The sequence below is a fragment of the Ursus americanus genome, chromosome 6, assembly GCF_024610735.1.
Source record: "Ursus americanus isolate L20-20 chromosome 6, mUrsAme1.1.p, whole genome shotgun sequence".
NCBI classification, from domain to species: Eukaryota; Metazoa; Chordata; class Mammalia; order Carnivora; family Ursidae; genus Ursus; species Ursus americanus.
In genome coordinates, this window is record NC_142132.1 from 5,427,262 (window position 1) to 5,444,391 (window position 17,130).

Sequence of the window (17,130 nt, forward strand, 5' to 3'; positions counted from 1 at the left end):
AATCTAAGAAAGTAATAATAAAGGAAGGATCTTCAGGAGAGGAGATGGTGGTCAGGCGTCCTCAGGCTCACCTGGCCTGGCTGGAGAGGACAGGGCGGAAATGCAGCTCGGGCAGTGCTTACCAGACCCTGGACCCTGGCAGGGGCTTTAGCCACCAGGAGGACAAGAAGACTTTTTAATGGCACAAAGCTTAATACAGGCTCACAGCAGGATCTGGCTCACTTGTGTAATTTTTAAAGACCCTCAGAGAGACAAGTGAACTCATCAGTGTTTCCAAGACAAATCCTGTAAGGGCCCCATGGAGACAGCTTCTCTCTAAATCAGCCACCAAGCAGGTCTCCAGCCACAGAGGATAGGCCAGCTCCTTCTTTTCTTCCTCTCTGGAGGGAGGAGGGGAGTGTGAGTGAAAGATCTACACCCCAATTGGGCTGAGCACCCTGTCTCTCCAGCAGAGACCAACCCAAAACTCGTGCCCTCTCCCAAGGGAGAGGCCCGCCTGGAAGCCTAGGAGCGGAGACCTCCCCACCCCCTTTCCCACTGTCTGCACTAAGACAGTCCACCTACCAAGATGGTGGGATCACTGAGGCAGAGACAGAGGCTCTGTTGCCCTCACACACTCACCAGGGAAAGGAAGAGATGGGTGTTAACCCGTGTGCAGGGTGGGGAGGAAAACCTAGTGCGCCAGCCTGCAGCATCTGGGAAAAAAATACTCCAGGTCCCACTCTATACTCACTCTGAGCCACCTATGGGTGCTGTGTATACAAACTAGATAAGGCAAAGGGCATTCTGCCTCGTGGGTACTTTCCAAGTGACTGGTTTGCGACTGACCTCCAAGGAGTCCCAGGGCCTCTGCACCTGCTCCTTGGATCTCAGGCCCTCCCCCAACCCCAGCAGAGTGTAACAGGGAGGAAACCAAGGTGTGGGAAAAGGGTGTAGGATGTGAGCAGAGTTGCTGGGGAGACCTGAGGTGGGGCATAAATGCAGTCACATTTATGAACCAGCACCAGCTGCCTCCAGTCTCAGACAGTAACCAGGAGCCTGCCTGACGAAGCCATCCTCCCTGCAGGAGCATGGTAGCATGGCAGAGCTGAGTTTCACAATCCTGGATCACAGCTCAGACGATGCACCATCAAATCAGAGTGCCCGCATTGTGCCTTTCGGAGAAGAGAGAACTGGGTTGTGACCGCATCTGTTCCACGCCACCGGGAACAGCACGGAGCCACCATCAGTGGACTGACCATTCCAGAGCGTTTTTATCAGCAAGTAAAATTTGACTTGATTACTAAGTGAGGCGGTTTCGTTGGCGAAGCGTCACCGAAAGTTCACAGCAGCTGCTTTCTGTACTGATTTATCTCCTTTTATCTAGAAAAGCTCTATCACTGGCACATTTGGCAGGAGACAAGTGTGCGACCAATTTATTTACTGGAGGAGTCACAGGATCCAGAAGAGTGTTCCATGCTGTGAACTGGTGTTAACTAAGCCTGTGGTCACGTGCAGCATACATTTCGGCAGATAAGAAGGTCATGTGAGAGCAGCATATTGCCTTTTAAGTAGCTTGATAATTAACTGAAGATACCTTTGTGATTTAGTATGAATATGCAAGAACTGCATGGAATATTTGACCCAGGCAGTGACATGGTGTTTCTTTCCTCTGCGGTAAATCCACAGTCAGGGACCAACCTTGAGAAAACACTAGAAATGTGAGAAAGGCCAGGAAGAATTGGTGTACCAATACCTAATAAAAATGGGTGTATATATATATATATATATATATATATAAAGCCATCACAGCTCCCACATGCACGCATGTCAGGCTATGGTTTTCTAAAAGCCACAAGTCTTCAAGGTAGATTTATTGGCAAACATACCATCAGAGACACTTTCTATGACACTCATATAGAAGAGGGAAACACCATCAATTTGGAACTTTTATAACACATTACTTTCTTTTGCAAATGAAGATTAAGAACAGTTTTTTTTAGAAAGCACATTCATACTTCAACTTCTTTGAAAGAACAAACATCGCAAAATTGAATGTTCATGCACGGGGACGAAGCACATCTTTGTGAAAATACTGGGTCAGGAGTCTTGGTAAAAGCGCTCTCTCTCCACTGGGAGGCCAGTTCTAGGACACTCTTTTCCAAGTGAAGAAACATGTCAGGTCCTTATAAATTACTGAGGCTCAAAGCACCGGGTTCCCACTAACAGCATCTCCCCCACCAGCGATGCCGATCTCACAATGAAACACACCCGGGGCCCATCAGTGTCACCCCCCCCCCCCCGTTGGTGCTCAGAGCAGAGACAGAATACGTTCCATCATGGGAGTGGAGTGAATCAGGAGGTGTGCCGCTCACCAGAGGCGCCATTTGCCCCTTTCCTAAGCCCTCCTGGAGAATTTTGCAAGGTCCTTAGAAAAGGCCCACATTTTCACTTTAGTGAATTAGGAATTGCCAGTCTTCTGGTGGGTATCCAGGCCACAGAAAAATCTTTAAAAGTCCTTTTCATTCGATTACATTTTTAAAGGACCCATTAACAGAATGTAAATCTGATCACTGGGAAGGAGCAGCAGCACCTAATATCACAGGAGGAGACACAGCCCTGTGGATGACTCATCTGGTCTTCTCTCAAGCCAGCTGTGCGTACAAGTGCTTTATCCCAGCACAGACACACGCGCATGGGGGGAGGGGCGGAAGCGGTACCAGGTCACCCAGCAGAAGGCTGGTCATGCCATCTGTCCACAAACAAAAGCACCTAGCGCAGCACGGCTCAGAACCATGTACCATGACGAGGAGCACTGCCTAACACTGAGGGCCCCAGAAACTTCCAAAAAGGAAGAGAAATAAAAAATCTGAAATCGGACAGTATTAAACTAAGCATATCTCTCAATTATTGCACAGGATCAAACCCCAGTGGAATAAAGATGGCATCTCAATTCTGTGGCAAGGTCACTGCAAGGCTTCTGGGTTAGGGCCTGTTTCAGGCACCTACAAGATCTACACTCCTGCACTTCCCAGATGCAATTTTATTTGTTAAAAAGTAGGATACTTAGGATTATGGCACATTTTTATCCTATGCATGAGATGCATTCCAACAGCTCATTTCATACAGAATGCTGAAAGGTATCAAATAAACCAAACAAACAATACACAATCAACTGTACAGTGTTTAGGAAACACCACAGACACAGACAGAAAAGGCTCGGGCGCCTGGGTGGCCCAGTCAGTTAAGCAGCTGCCTTCGGCTCAGGTCATGATTCTGGGGTCCTGGGATGGAGCTCTGCGTTGGGCTCCCTGCTCAGTGGGGAGTCTGCTTCTCCTTCTGCCCCTCACCTTGGGCGTGCTCTCTCTCTCTCAAATAAATTTTATATATATATTTAAGGGCTCACACTCTACATCACAGATTCTCCAGTGACAGGGGAAGTCCCTCATTTCTCAATTCCATACATGAATAGATAGGGAAACTGTCAGCCCACAATAGCATTCCCAACGAGTAACATTCCGATGCAAACGGAGGCCACATTCCAGGTATTATTGTTGACAGTATCGAGGAATAAATCATTACACGAAGCATACCTATTCAACACTTTTTTAATCACTTTAATTTTTAAATCCATTTCCACTGATTACTTAGAATCCTTAAGCTGATTCATAGTTACACCACTTCCATTCCGTTTATGCAAAAACGAGTACAAACACATAGGGACTGAAATCCCCATGTTACACTGGAATATTACAGCTTACCGAGGACAGATCTGGAAACCATCCTCTGCTCTTCTACTCTAGAAGGTCCCCTGACTGAGATTTTTGTCCACCCTGCCAGGGCTATTTTTCTCTCCAGATCTTCCTCTAATCTAAATTCACAGAGCAACAACAGTGACATTAAGAAGCTAATGCATAAATCTGCATCTGAGCAAATCGGAAAAGCAAGGTCAGGCACACAGCGCAGGACAGCGTTTCCGTCTTCCCACTCTGTGGGCATCACAAGGGATCACGGTTCCTTGATGACTTCAAGGTTCTTCTAAAGAACTCATTTTAAAAGGTAATCGTCCTTCATGAAAACATCTCGATGCTGCTGCTGCCCATTGAGTAATTACAGCTTATTCAGAATCTGTTTTTTTCTTTCGAGAGTCTTTCCATGAGAGCCTTGTTGGTTTTACAAAAGGAATCTCTGGACTCCTTTTATGGATAGTGGAGATGTTGGAATTGGGAGGCATCTGCTTAGGGCCTAAATCCCCTTCCTGCTTCTAGAGACTTCTATGGGAGAAAGTCAGGACGGTGGGGAATGGGCCTGGACGTGGGTGGTTTGCTCCACACCCCGGTTCCCAGACAGGGCCCTGAACCCCTCCTGACTGCCCAATAGGAACGGGTCCCCAGCAGGGTAAGACTGAGTGAGGGTCCTCACTGTCATCCCCCCTTCTTCGAATATGCATGGGCTCCTTCTTCAAATATGCATGGGCTCCTCAAACTCTGGAGGGGTCCTCCAGGCCCTTCGGGAAAGGGGTACCCAACCCCCCTTCTACCTCCAGGAGATCCTAGCGTGTGGCCCATGGAAATGACTGAATGGAAAGGTGCTTACTTACTTCGCTGGACAGCTGCCTCCCTACGTAGGATGAAGACCTAGGAGCAATTCACAGTCCCCTTCGCTACTTCCTGGATGCCACTGAGATGAGCCTCACGAGTATCAATCTTACAGAAAAGACGAGGAGAACCAGCTCCAGCACCAACCCAGGGCACCAAACCACAGTTTCCATGCCAGCTGTGAGAGCTAGAACTATTTCTTCTGTCTCTGCACGACATTTTCTGCAGTCACATAAGCACAGTAAAGCTGAGAATTAAATGAGAATCTTCCCACTCGTTACACAGTGGCCAGCACAGAAGTTAAGTATCAGTAACGTGCTGCAATCACAAATGGTCACGACTATGGGCATCATGCCAAAGACGAAAACTTTCCCAGAGGACTCCGGGACCACATGGTCTGAGAGAAGACATCGTACTCCACCTGAATTGTTTGAGCTTTGCTAGATCCGTTGATTGAAAGCACCTTACAATCTCTCCACATTCCAAGCCTCATCCAAACTTGTATGAGTTCCTTCTTGCCTTGCTCATCCCAGTTTAACCTCCTTGCCAGCAGGGGATGGCCCAAGTGAACACCTTGCTCAGGTCAGGCCCCTAACCCTAGAACTATCTCCTCAGTTCACTGGTCCCGACCCTGGCCACCACCCCCATCTGCCCATCACCTACTCCCTGCAACCCCACGGTGTCATCATGTCACCGCCACCTCTGTACTCCAGCCAATTCTGACAGGGGTCATCTTAGGAGAATGGCAGCAAACTTGGTTCAGCTTCAAGCCACACATCATCCATCCCACCTCTGGGCCCTTCAGAGGTCCACAACAGGAGAGTATTCCAAGGACATCCACGGCACAACCCCAGAAAGGCAGGAGCACCAGCTCCTGGGGGTGATCCTGGAGTCACCTCACATCTTACTCCATGGGGCCCCGTCTCCACCACCTATACAAAGGTGTTAAGATTACACAAAAGAACATGATAAAGTACACAAATCTACTATTGCAGAATAATGGAAAAGTCCGCTGCAAATAAAACCGACTTACACGGAAATATTTTATTTCCTAATTTATACATGTGATCGTCCAGACCTAAATGAGACATACCTTAAAAAGGAAAATGTGAACATAACATATTCTGAAACTCTGAAGCATGAAATATGCTGTCTTACTGGACGGAAACATACTAAGGCAGCAACTGTCCCACTTCTGTGCCTCCCATCTGTGATTTCACCCAAAACCGCATCCTTTCCTGATGCCAGCCGCAGAAACCAATCCGATCCAATGCTACTATGTTCTTGCCTTGTTGCCTCAACAGACATGCATGTCACCTTAATTGTCCCCTCCCAGGATGAGCAGAAAGACTTATGGTCACACAGGTAAGACCAAGGTATCTAGTCTGGTTGCCAATGAAAATTCTTTAACTGGATGTTTTGTTCCTGGATTTGAAAAAAAAAATTTTTTTAAATACCATCAACCAAACTTAGTAAAATGGTAATGTGTACTAGAAATGAGGGGAAGTAAAAGAGACCTATGTGTGCATTTTTTGCCTAAGAAGTCAAACTTAAGGATAATGGTTGGAAGGAGAATGGTAAACTCTGGGGGAAAAAACTCCCATTATACAAAACTTGAAAAACTATCGAAATTATTATTAAAACGTTCCTGAGAAAAATCACAGATGCTACTGCATGCCTCAGTCATCTGTACAAGAGAAACGTCTACAATGTATCAGAGTAGACAATAAAATACCTGGGTTGCAGCACCTCAATTACTTTTTAAGGTCCTTCATAAAATTTTATTAATGGCATCTTAAATGTAAATACGTAGAAAGAAACCACCAGAAGAATAAAGACTTAGAAGAAAAGACATATCCTTTGCTAGAAGTAAATTACAAGTAAACTAGAATCAAATGTTTCTGTCTCCAAAATGTTGGTTTGCTGACCCTTCAACTTTGATACTTGCTTCTAGAATCATGGAAAATCAGCCTATTTTATAGACCAGACCGTGACTAAATGCATGTCAACTGCTTGCTACAACACAGTAAAACAAGCTTACTGTCAAAAGGCAGCTGGAAAAGGACCAGGTGGATTTTCGGGCATAAGAGTAAGTGACATGCCTGAGAAAGATGGTGTTGGCCACCATTACACACCCAAGCACACGTCACTGAGCACTTACAATGAGTTCGGAATCCCGCCCCATGGAAATGACGGTTCGGTTCACTGTCCGAAGAAGTTTCTCCATGATTATCTGGACATGCCTCTGAGTTGGACCCTGAAGGAAGACACACCAGTGAAAACCAACACCTAAGACAATCATTAGCATGCAAGTCCTGGTGGCTGTCACTGAATCCACTTACCCTGTAAAAAGTAAATCAATTATAAACCTTAACGAGATGAAGAATGGCCCTTGTCAAAGGCAAAAGCCTTCACAAAGAAAACACAAGACATCTTATTAATTATAGTCCATTAATGGTAATTTGTTATATAATCATAGTAATTTAATTTAAGCAAACCGTAAAAATAAAACAAATCTGTATAAATAATATAATGTTTATGATCCCTGATTAGCCCACCAATCAGTGTTCTAGAGACGCTTGTCCATCTGTAAATGGGAAGCAGGCTGACAGCAAACCACAGATTGCTCTGATTGTCCAGTCTGCATAAGCTGCGGAACAACGCATTTATTTATTTATGCACACTATCTAAAATTCATAGTGCCACAGATTTTTATCCATTAGTAAAAATTTGCTCTGTTAGTTTGTGTCTGATGGGATTCCTGATTCTTCTCCATGAACTTGGGCCCTCTTTAGGTATGTCCTCTAGGAGCTCACATACAAGGCCAGGGCAGGCACCAACTCCACTACATGGTTGGGCCACACAGCTTCACTTCCAACCTTCTCCCCTTTAAGAAAAGGGAAGGCCCCAGAATGGGGCCACTGGAGGCTGGCTGCTGGATTAAGGCTTCTAAAACCTTTCAAAGGCAGCTCCCCTGGAAGAGCTGATGTAGTCAACCTTACTACGAAGTGATTTAATCTGATCTCTTTCTTCAGTGACACTAACCAGGCTCTGAGAGCATGAGCCCATGCAAGAAGGAAGTGGGCAGGACAGGTATGTGCATGTGTTGACCGGGAAGGTGTCCAGAGGTCACGTGGGGGAGAGCAAAGATTAAGCCCTGCTGACCTTAAAAACCTGGCCCATCTGTCTCCTGCTAGAGGCGCAGATGGATGGACAAGGAGCTGCATGCCTTTCCAGACACACCCGGAGAATCGTGAGTTCACGGGGGGTGTGTGGGGGGGGGGGGGTTATGTTGGGGATGGGAAGCCAAAGGGTCAGATGTTCCATATGCACTTGCACCAACTTCTGATTAAGGAAAAAGGTCAGTGGACTAAGCGTAGAATCTACTCAAACAGAAAAGGAAATACCATTTTTAAAGGGAAAAAAAAAAAAACCCAGCTAAAAAAGCACAGAAGGAAATAACTTGTAGGGAAAGGAATGTGGGAAAAGAGGCAGAGAGCCATTCTTCTCAAAACTCTCAGAAGCACCAATACTTAAAAAAAAAAAAACAACAACAAACAAAAACAAAAACTCTGTGCATGCATTACTTAAATTAAGAATTGACAAAAAGAGGGGCGCCTGGGTGGCACAGCGGTTAAGCGTCTGCCTTTGGCTCAGGGCGTGGCGTTATGGGATCGAGCCCCACATTGGGCTCCTCTGCTATGAGCCTGCTTCTTCCTCTCCCACTCCCCCTGCTTGTGCTCCCTTTCTCGCTGGCTGTCTCTCTCTGTCAAATAAATAAATAAAACCTTTAAAAAAAATTGACAAAAAGAATATAATTAGCCTCCATTTATTTCTAATTTTTAATATCAAAGCCATTTTCTGATCTTAAGGATCAAAATCTGTCTTGGGGAGGCATTCACCTGAGGAAGTCAGGGGAAAAACTTAAAGATTTTTAACTTGGAAGAATACACATTTTAATATTAGTATCACACTTTATACATAAATAAAAGCCATTGAAGGGTACCACCCAACAGAGACAGAGAGGCTAACCCTTAAAATTAAGGTCATTTCTTTTTAAACGAATCCAGTGCACCTTTGTGCAGTGAGGCGGGGACTCGTGGGGACTATAAGGGGACCCCTCCTGCCGGGTCCTTGAAGGCAGCCTGAGTAAGCGGGGCCATTACTCACCACGTCCTTCCGGTACAGAACCTCCAGGATGTGGCTGAGCAGCTGGCAACAGGCCTCCAGGTCTTCCTGTCTCTCCAGATGGTACTTGAGCTGATCCGTCATCATGGGAAGCAGGATCTCTCTGCAGTCTGCAGGGGACATGGGGCTGCCAGTCAGCAGGAGAACCACCAAGATACAACTCTATTTGCTAGAAGCTTGTTTTCCTAGCACGTTACATTGTTTTCAAGCATGTTACATTTACTTTCTTCCAAATGTGAAACTGACATCTGGAGGGGGTCAGATGGCTGTATGTGAGGAAATCACTCACCCTGCTTTGTAAATACTTTGCACACAAGCAAATGTGCACACATCTATATGTGTATCTCTTTGTAAATGTACAAAAATAATCCGCAAACATATATAAACACATTGACACATACATCCCCTAGTGTGCACATAGATACAAACACGAACACACCTGTTGGGGCTTTGCCTAATTTTCTGCGCCAAACCATAAATTCATTGATTTACAACTTTGAAAGAAACACTAGTTACAACAAAAGTTATCTGAATTGCAGCTCCTCTTATTTTCTCCGAGGAGGACCAAAGCATGGGTCTCCTTCTACTCCCATACGCCTCGTAAATGAAGGTTTCTGAGCTCAGCCGGGTCATAACCAACTTAATCCCCTGTTTGATCTTGCTCACTCTGGGACAACTTTCTGCTAGGCTCACACCTGCAGGGACAGTTTGCTGAGGGCTCAGATTCTAAGGTTCTGGAGAGAGGTTTTCGGAGGTAACATTCTCCTCCCTTCCTAACAGAGGTATCTTGAGCAGCTCGCGTTAGCTCTCTGAGTCTCAGATTGCTCACCTCTAAGAGATACGTGGCACTAGCTACTCACAGGCTTGGGGTACAATGTACTCCTAACAAGGTTAAGTGAGAAGGCCTGGGCCTCATTAGGTGCTCAGGACTAGGTACCTGCTTTTAGGACATAATACAGATACAAGGGAGGAGCCGCAGCCTCTCTCTGGCCTCCCAGACCCCCGCACTAAGGCACAGGCATGTGAAGGAGGGAGCCGAGAGGAACAAGCACTGAGTTTGGAGATGAGAGTCAGGGAGGCCTCCGTCAGGGGGGCAGTACCTTCACTGCTGGCAAGAGCAATAGTAATTTCTCGCATGGGGCAAGCAATCAAAGAATAGGAAACCTGTACACAAAGGCAGGCAGGCACATAGGACACATTCAAGCGGCACATGCGCAGTTGAGGGGGGTGGGGGAGGAGAGGAGCAGGATAAAAGGCCAGACAGGCAGCTGGAAACCAGTATGAACATGACGGCCGAGGTGGAAGGAAGCTGAGAAATGGAACATGCTGATGGGGGAGCTAAAGAGGGAGAGACGTGAGCAGCTTTAAAGGCTAGAGACCCTGTGGGATGGTGCATGGGGAAGGCAGTGGAGACAGGAGGGGAGAAACCTCAGTTAGCTCCTGCGATTGTCCAGGCAAGAAAAAGCAAAGCCCTGACCTCCTGTGTAGTGGTGAGTTTGAAAGAGGCCTTGAACAAGAGAAAACTGAGGGCTGGCAGGACACAGTGCTTGGTGATGGACGGTGGCAGATAAAGGAGAGTCAAACCCAATGATCAGCATCCTGGGAATGAGTGTGTCATCCAAGGAGCCATGTGATGCCACCCAAGGAGAGGAAAGTGGGCAAACAAGTTTATTTTAAAAAGAAAGAGAAAAGGACCAGGGTTCAGTTTGGACAGGTTGCGTTTTATTTGGCTATTGGACACCCAAGTGGCTCTCTCTACTAGGCAAATGGAGAGAGGGTTCTAGACGTTATTTCTGGCTTAGAAATGCAGATTAAAGAATCATCAGCCTCTGAGCAGTAATGAGAGCCAAGAAGACTATCAAAGGGAACATGAAGAATGAGCAGAATACCCTGACCAGCATCAGGATGTAGGTACTAGAACAGGAGAGGTGCAGGACACAAAGGTGGAGAGAGCAGGGATGTGGAGACAGAGACAAGTGACATCCCCCAAAGAGAGAAAACAGAGTAGTCAACGTGGCCAAATATGGCCACAAGAACAGGTGGAACAGAATAGGTTTGGGATGTGGCAGTGAGAGGCACACAGACCTCCTGAGGCAGCTTCCAGGAGTGGCCGAGCGGGGATGAAAAATGGGTATAAGGGACACAGATACAGCTCCCGGGAGCACAGCTGTGTGATGAAGGGACACTTGGACATAAGGACCAAAGAATGTTCAGGTTGTCGTTTGATTTTTAGATAAGAGCAGAGAAGAGGATGTTCAGATAATTAAAGAACAATAAGGAAACAAACACAAAGGAGATGAAAGACAAAATGTAATTACTAAATTGTCTCTTCCAGTTGGGAAATCCCATTTAACTCCAGTATCACCCTCCCTCCAATATGAGCTATCTGTTCTTACCACCCTAGTTCTGCTTGTGAAACCAGCCCAGGCACTGCTGTTCCCTTTAAAATGCAGAGCACGAGAGAGAAGACGGCAGAGCTCTGAAACATTAGATATACTTAGCTTGTTTTTAGGATTTTACATTTTGGGGCTTACGTTAATGACACATAAAAGCATGTTTTGCACTAATGTTTCCTGAATTTTTTTAATAAGAAAAAACGGAGCATGCAACATTGAAATGGTTCTTGCAAGTATGCTGAGACCCACTTAGTGAGAAGATCTCCCCAAGAACTACATGGTAATGAAGACCCAAGGGTGCAGTTGGGAGACATGAGGACCAAGAAATAGCATAAACCTTCTGTTCCACCGACTTCCAGGGAACCGCATATGAGAAGCTCATGATAATAAGGCTTTTTCAATTTCCCACTTTGATTCATCTCCTGAAAAGGACAATAGCGGCTCCATTTTTCCAGAGAGAGTTTTGTCCAGTGCTTATATGATTTCACTTGTTGACAATTAGAGTAGTCGATACTTAACATGTGAGGTGCTGACATGCTATGTAGCTTCTGGACAGAGGCCAGGCTCACCTTACTGGCTGTAATGTCAGGAATCACCGGAGGCCTGGGAGCGAGACACACAGCATGTGGAGAGGTGCTATCCTGTGGGGACCATAAAGGACCCTCCATGTCTGTGTTCACGATGTCAGGGGCCCTCACAGGATTCCCTTACCTTCTCAGCCAACCCTCCCTGTGATGCCAATGGGCGAAGTCAGCCTCTCCCCAAATACCACAGCCCTGTAAACTCAAAAGGGAAGTGCTCCAAAGAACTAAGGCCTACGGTCAGGGTAGCACCATGCACAGGTGTCAGACAGCTGCCAGAGTTCCAAGCCAGTCCAAGGGAAGTGCCACAAGAAAATTATCCGTGGCAGTGAAGCCAGCCCGAAAGTGCATCAGTTCCAAATGCTGACCCACCGAACACATGAATCCCATAAGCACCCCAAGCCCAGTGTCTTTCCTACAGAATCTCAACGCTCACAAATGACATCTGTCCTCACCAGCTCTTGACATGCTGACCTGAACCACAAGACCACATTCAGTGTAAAGACTACACACCAACCTCCTCGAACCCAAGAGGCTGGAAGGTCTCCTGGCAAACCTGTCTGGGTCCAGCCCTGCTTGCGTCCATCATCACGGCCCCTGGCAGGACATCTCCAGGATGACGGTCTTCATTCCCTTCTGCCTGAACACATCACCCAGCTTGACCACCTCACCAGGGGCCCAAGCCTTTGACCACCCCTGTCCACTGGTTCATCCCTACCGCTGCCACCATCATGGAGGTAAGTCAGATTTCCAAGAAATCTCAAAGGAAGAACTTGGAGCTAGAAAGCCCTGAACGCTGACAACATGATAAAGGAAAACAAATGACTGTCAGCTGGTCAAAACAAGCGTAGGAGGAACCCAACAGAAGTAGAAGGCCAGTCCAGGCTGGGGGAGGAGTGTGTCTGTGAACAGTCTCAGAAAATCAGAGGAACACAGTTCAGACTCAGAGATGGCAGAAATGTCCCTCTAGGCACCGGGACCCAGATGCCCTGGCCGAAATCCATCTCTTATCACCCCATCTATCTGTCATGCTGGACAGGCAGCTGTTGACTTCCCCGTTCTCAGAGGTAATTGAGTGTGTTAGTGTCATTTGTCAGAATTACTCCAGGTGAAGAAGTGATGGCTGCCCTGTTCATCTTCAGCAGGAGACGCTGTCAGCCATCTTCTGCTGCCCGGCGGGAGAACCTACCTTCCCCCCAAACCAGGGCTCTGCGTGGTAGCTGCACCTGTTTGTAATCCGGCTTCTCTTGATGAGAAATGACAAAACTTTTTGGAAACTTCACTGCCATTTCGTCACATGGAAAGACATTTCATTCTCTTAGCCCTCTGAGAATATAAAAATCATCCTCCTGGTGGACCCATAACCACAAGCTGGACGTTTCCAGTAGCCACAGGAGAACTGTAGCTCATCTGTCCTTCCTCACCCTCCCCACCCAGACTGGTCACGGTAAAGTGGGGAAAGGGGAGCATCACCCTTCATTGGAAGGACAAGGGGAGCCAATGCTGGCAGAAGGACTTTATGAAAGCAGGCTGACACCCCAGTGTCAAGGACCACCATCTCCCAACCCCAGAACGGAGCTCTGGAGACGGGTAGCCAACACGCCCAGGCTTTCCTCAAAGACCACACTGACCTCACCAGGCATCTCATGAAGGTGACCAAGGACAGAGGGGTCACAGGGTAGCAGCACTCCTGAGAAACATGTCCCAGCCCCCCAGGAAGAAAGGCAATGCCCCAGAGACCTGGAGAGGCCAAGGGGACCAAAGCTGGAGGCTGACCGAAGGGCACACCTTGTTGGTGACCCATGATCTGTAGGCCCCAGCATGGCCCACAGGCAGACCAGGGTGCAGGAGGGCCCAGGACGTCCGGTGCGCAGACCACCGTAAATGACCACTGGTTCTACAATCCTTGCAGGGATGCAATCTCCATGAGAGCAGAGGGCTTGTTCTCACCCAAGTGGAGTAGCCCCCACACACACACTAAGACCTGATTGTGTGCGTGTGTGCTCCTCCTAATAGGACAGCTGTCACACATGTCCCTTGTTCTTGGTCTGTAAACCACATCGCTTGACTCTTGTTTGGTGGGAAAGAGGGACCTGCGGTCAGAGCCGCCCCATCCTATCCTTGGAAAACATCAGAGAGAAAACAGCATCATAACAAGATCCCCCCATTTCGGGTGACCCGGTTTCACAGGACGGCGTGTGTGCAGGCACACACGCGTGCGTGCGGATGCATGTGCGAGAGCTGGTGTGGGTGGTGCACAGGATCAAGTGACAGGTGTGCGGAGAGAAGCCAGTGTGCCTCCCCGTGCTGTCCCAGCTCCTCAACTGCCCCCCCGCTCTGGGCCCAAGGGACACAGTCCCCAACCTCATCTCTCAAAGGGGGTCTCTTAGTCCACGTGTGAGTGACTTCCAGCTTCTTCACGAGGTGGTGGGCACAAATTCTAAGTGACTCCCAAGTCTCTCAAATTTTACGAATGAGTCCTGACAAAAAATGTAGAGCACAGAAGAAAGTACACCACATGCACTCACCGCACACACACATTCATACCACAAACACCCATACACATGCACACACTCACCACACTCACAGCACTCATACCACAAACACATATACACACCATAAATATGCCACAATCACACCACACCCAGACACACCACGCTCACACCACTCACTACATACATACCACACATACCACACAACACGCACACTCACACATTACATCACACACAGCAAACACACACTTGTGCCTGCAATGAAGAATTTTAAAGCATCAGACACAGTGTCTGACAGCCAAGAAAGAAGAATCTCCTGTCATATTCTGAATGTCCCAACTTGGTGCCCTGAATACCCTTCCCTATGAACAGAGTGCCATTTCTCTACCATGACTGATGCCAACAGTCCAATTAGGTTCAAGGCAGATGGCCTGGGAAAATGACAATACCACCCCAAAACAAACAAACAAAACTTTGCATTTTAACAGAAAATACATTTTAAATAAACTACCCACACATAACCATTTGGAAAACAGCTACAATAAATATTTGACTGGGAGGCTAGGAACCTGGGTCACTCTTCAATTTGGGGAAAGCCTTTACTCTCAGTGAAGGTTCAGTTTACCCAGACACATGAGGAAATGATAAAATCCACCCCGCTTACTCTTTGCTTTGGATCTTACAGGTTACCTCTACTTTCTAAGCCTTAATTTTTTACCTCCAAAATGGGGCTGTGTTTACCTCTGAGGTTCCCTGTGAGAATCAAGATGATATAGTGTATGCATATGACCAAGGGGAGCATTCAATAATGGGAGCTCCCAATAACAATAATAGAAACAATATCATCATACAAAGTCAGCCTTTTCAACAAAAAGTACACAAAGACGAATGCCTGAGAGCTGCACTATCCAAGAGGGTAGCCAGTGAGCCCTTGAAATACAGCTGGTGCCACGGAGGAATGGAATTCAAATTTAGTTAATTTTTAAGTAATTAAAACGTAAATGTAAAAAATGATACTTGCTTATTGGAAACATTAGTATGGAAGACTGGAACAACTTGAGTATGGGAATTTACTTTTCAGTGGTAAATTTTATGAAATGTTCAAAACACAGATTAAGTATCTGTGATGAAAATGTAGCATCCAAATTGAGATGTGCTATTGGTGTCAAAAACACACTGGATTTCAAGACTCAGTGTGGAAAAAAATGAATGGAAACCAGGTCATTAGTAATATTTAGATTGAACTCATGTTGAGATGAGATTTTAGATAAATCATTAAAATTAATTTCAGGAATTGCTTTGTACTTTTTTTTTTCCCTAACTGTAGCCTCTAGAAAATTATAAATTGCATATGTGGCTCTCTATTTGTGTTGGACAGCCTGGTCTCGGAGTATGCTAGGAAGCAGATGTTAAAGACCTCCTGTGTGATTTCTCATTTTAATGAACTGATGTTCATCACTGGAAGGAGAATGAAGGCCACCGCAGATCTCTCCTATCAGATGTCTCTTCACATGGATGCGACCACAGGGCTTGGGAGTGCCCGATAGTCTGAGTCGAGGCAGACATAGAACCCACAGGGAGGCCAGAGCTAGCTAGCAGTTCTCCTGATTTTCCCCGCTGGATGAGGGAAATGCAGGCAGCCCAGTGGACCCAGAATCCACACAAGTCAGCTGTGGGGATCAGAGGTCCCAGCCTCCCTTCCACAACCCCTTCTCCCAGTGTGATCCACTATGATTACAGACAGCAATAATTCGACATCTGTTCATCCTCAGCTGTGCGGGCTCAAGCCATGATGATTAATGCTCTGGTAATGGGCACAAAGTAAAAAATATTAATCTTTATAAAAGGTATTCAACAGGCATCATCAGCTTATAAATGTCCAAGCAGAATATCCGTCTATAACCCCATTACGGCTCTACATTAAAGCAAGATGCAAATACGAGAATGAATCTGTCCATTTAAAACATTCATTTTATGAACACTGAGTAATGTGCTGCTTAATTTTTAGTTTGGTCACATTAAACAAATGATCCATAAAGTGCATTTAATAACCTTGAGTCTGTTACATAGAACTGAGATCCAGATTAACACTTTTAATGAGAATTAAACAGTAGGAGTTATATAAATGGGGGATGCTTGTTACTCATTTGTTATAGACACTCATCTTATTTTTCAACTATCTAAGAACTCTGTACCCACATGATTCAATTTGTTCAAATGATTCTCTCCCTCAAGTCTTCAAACAACAGAAATACAGGAAATGGGGTCGGAGTCAGCAATGGAAGGGATCACAGGAGCCATCTACTTATGTCCAGATTGACAGATGGGGGTACCAGGTGCCAGAGAGAAGGGATGTGCAGGGACTGAGCCACTAAGCAGCCGAGCCAGAATTAGGTGCCTGATCCCAAAGCCACAGTTCCTTAGAATAAATGACACATGCATGTAACCACATGTGGTACAGGCATCTTTAAAAGTCAAATGAAGATTACATTTTTCCAAGTATCATTTTAATGTAACACGTCATAATCATTGCTAGTACCAGGAGATTCAATTCAAGCTGAGCAACCCTAGGTATGCCATCTTTCCTTTTTGGATTTCCTTTTTGATTTCCTTTTCCATTTTTCCTCTTTTTCTGTGAAATGGAGTAACTACAAATGCCCTGCACCATGTTTCTATCCCTATCATCTGGTAACACCTTCATAAATATTTTGGTCAGAAGCTCCTCAGTGCCACTTGGCTGAGTGCTGAAATTACCAGAAATAAGATAATCAGCATGTCAGCTTTGAGGTACCCGATGTCATGGAATTTTAATTGAGAGGATGACATTAAAATTAAAAGAATCCATGCGGCGCCTGGGTGGCACAGTCATTTCAGCATCCAACTCTTGGTTTCCCCT

At 46.2% G+C, this 17,130-nt stretch overlaps 1 protein-coding gene across 2 annotated transcripts in view; it reads right to left on the bottom strand.

Moving 5' to 3' along the window:
• Positions 1-17,130, bottom strand: part of DOCK1 (dedicator of cytokinesis 1) — a 495,194-nt gene that overhangs the window by 292,893 nt on the left and 185,171 nt on the right. For both annotated transcript variants that reach the window (XM_045809510.2, XM_045809509.2), the window contains exons 26-27: positions 8,748-8,875; positions 6,739-6,834 (exon numbers count right to left, since the gene is read on the bottom strand). In XM_045809510.2, coding sequence (XP_045665466.2) covers positions 6,739-6,834; positions 8,748-8,875 — 224 coding nt within the window. The remainder of the gene's footprint in view (positions 1-6,738; positions 6,835-8,747; positions 8,876-17,130) is intronic.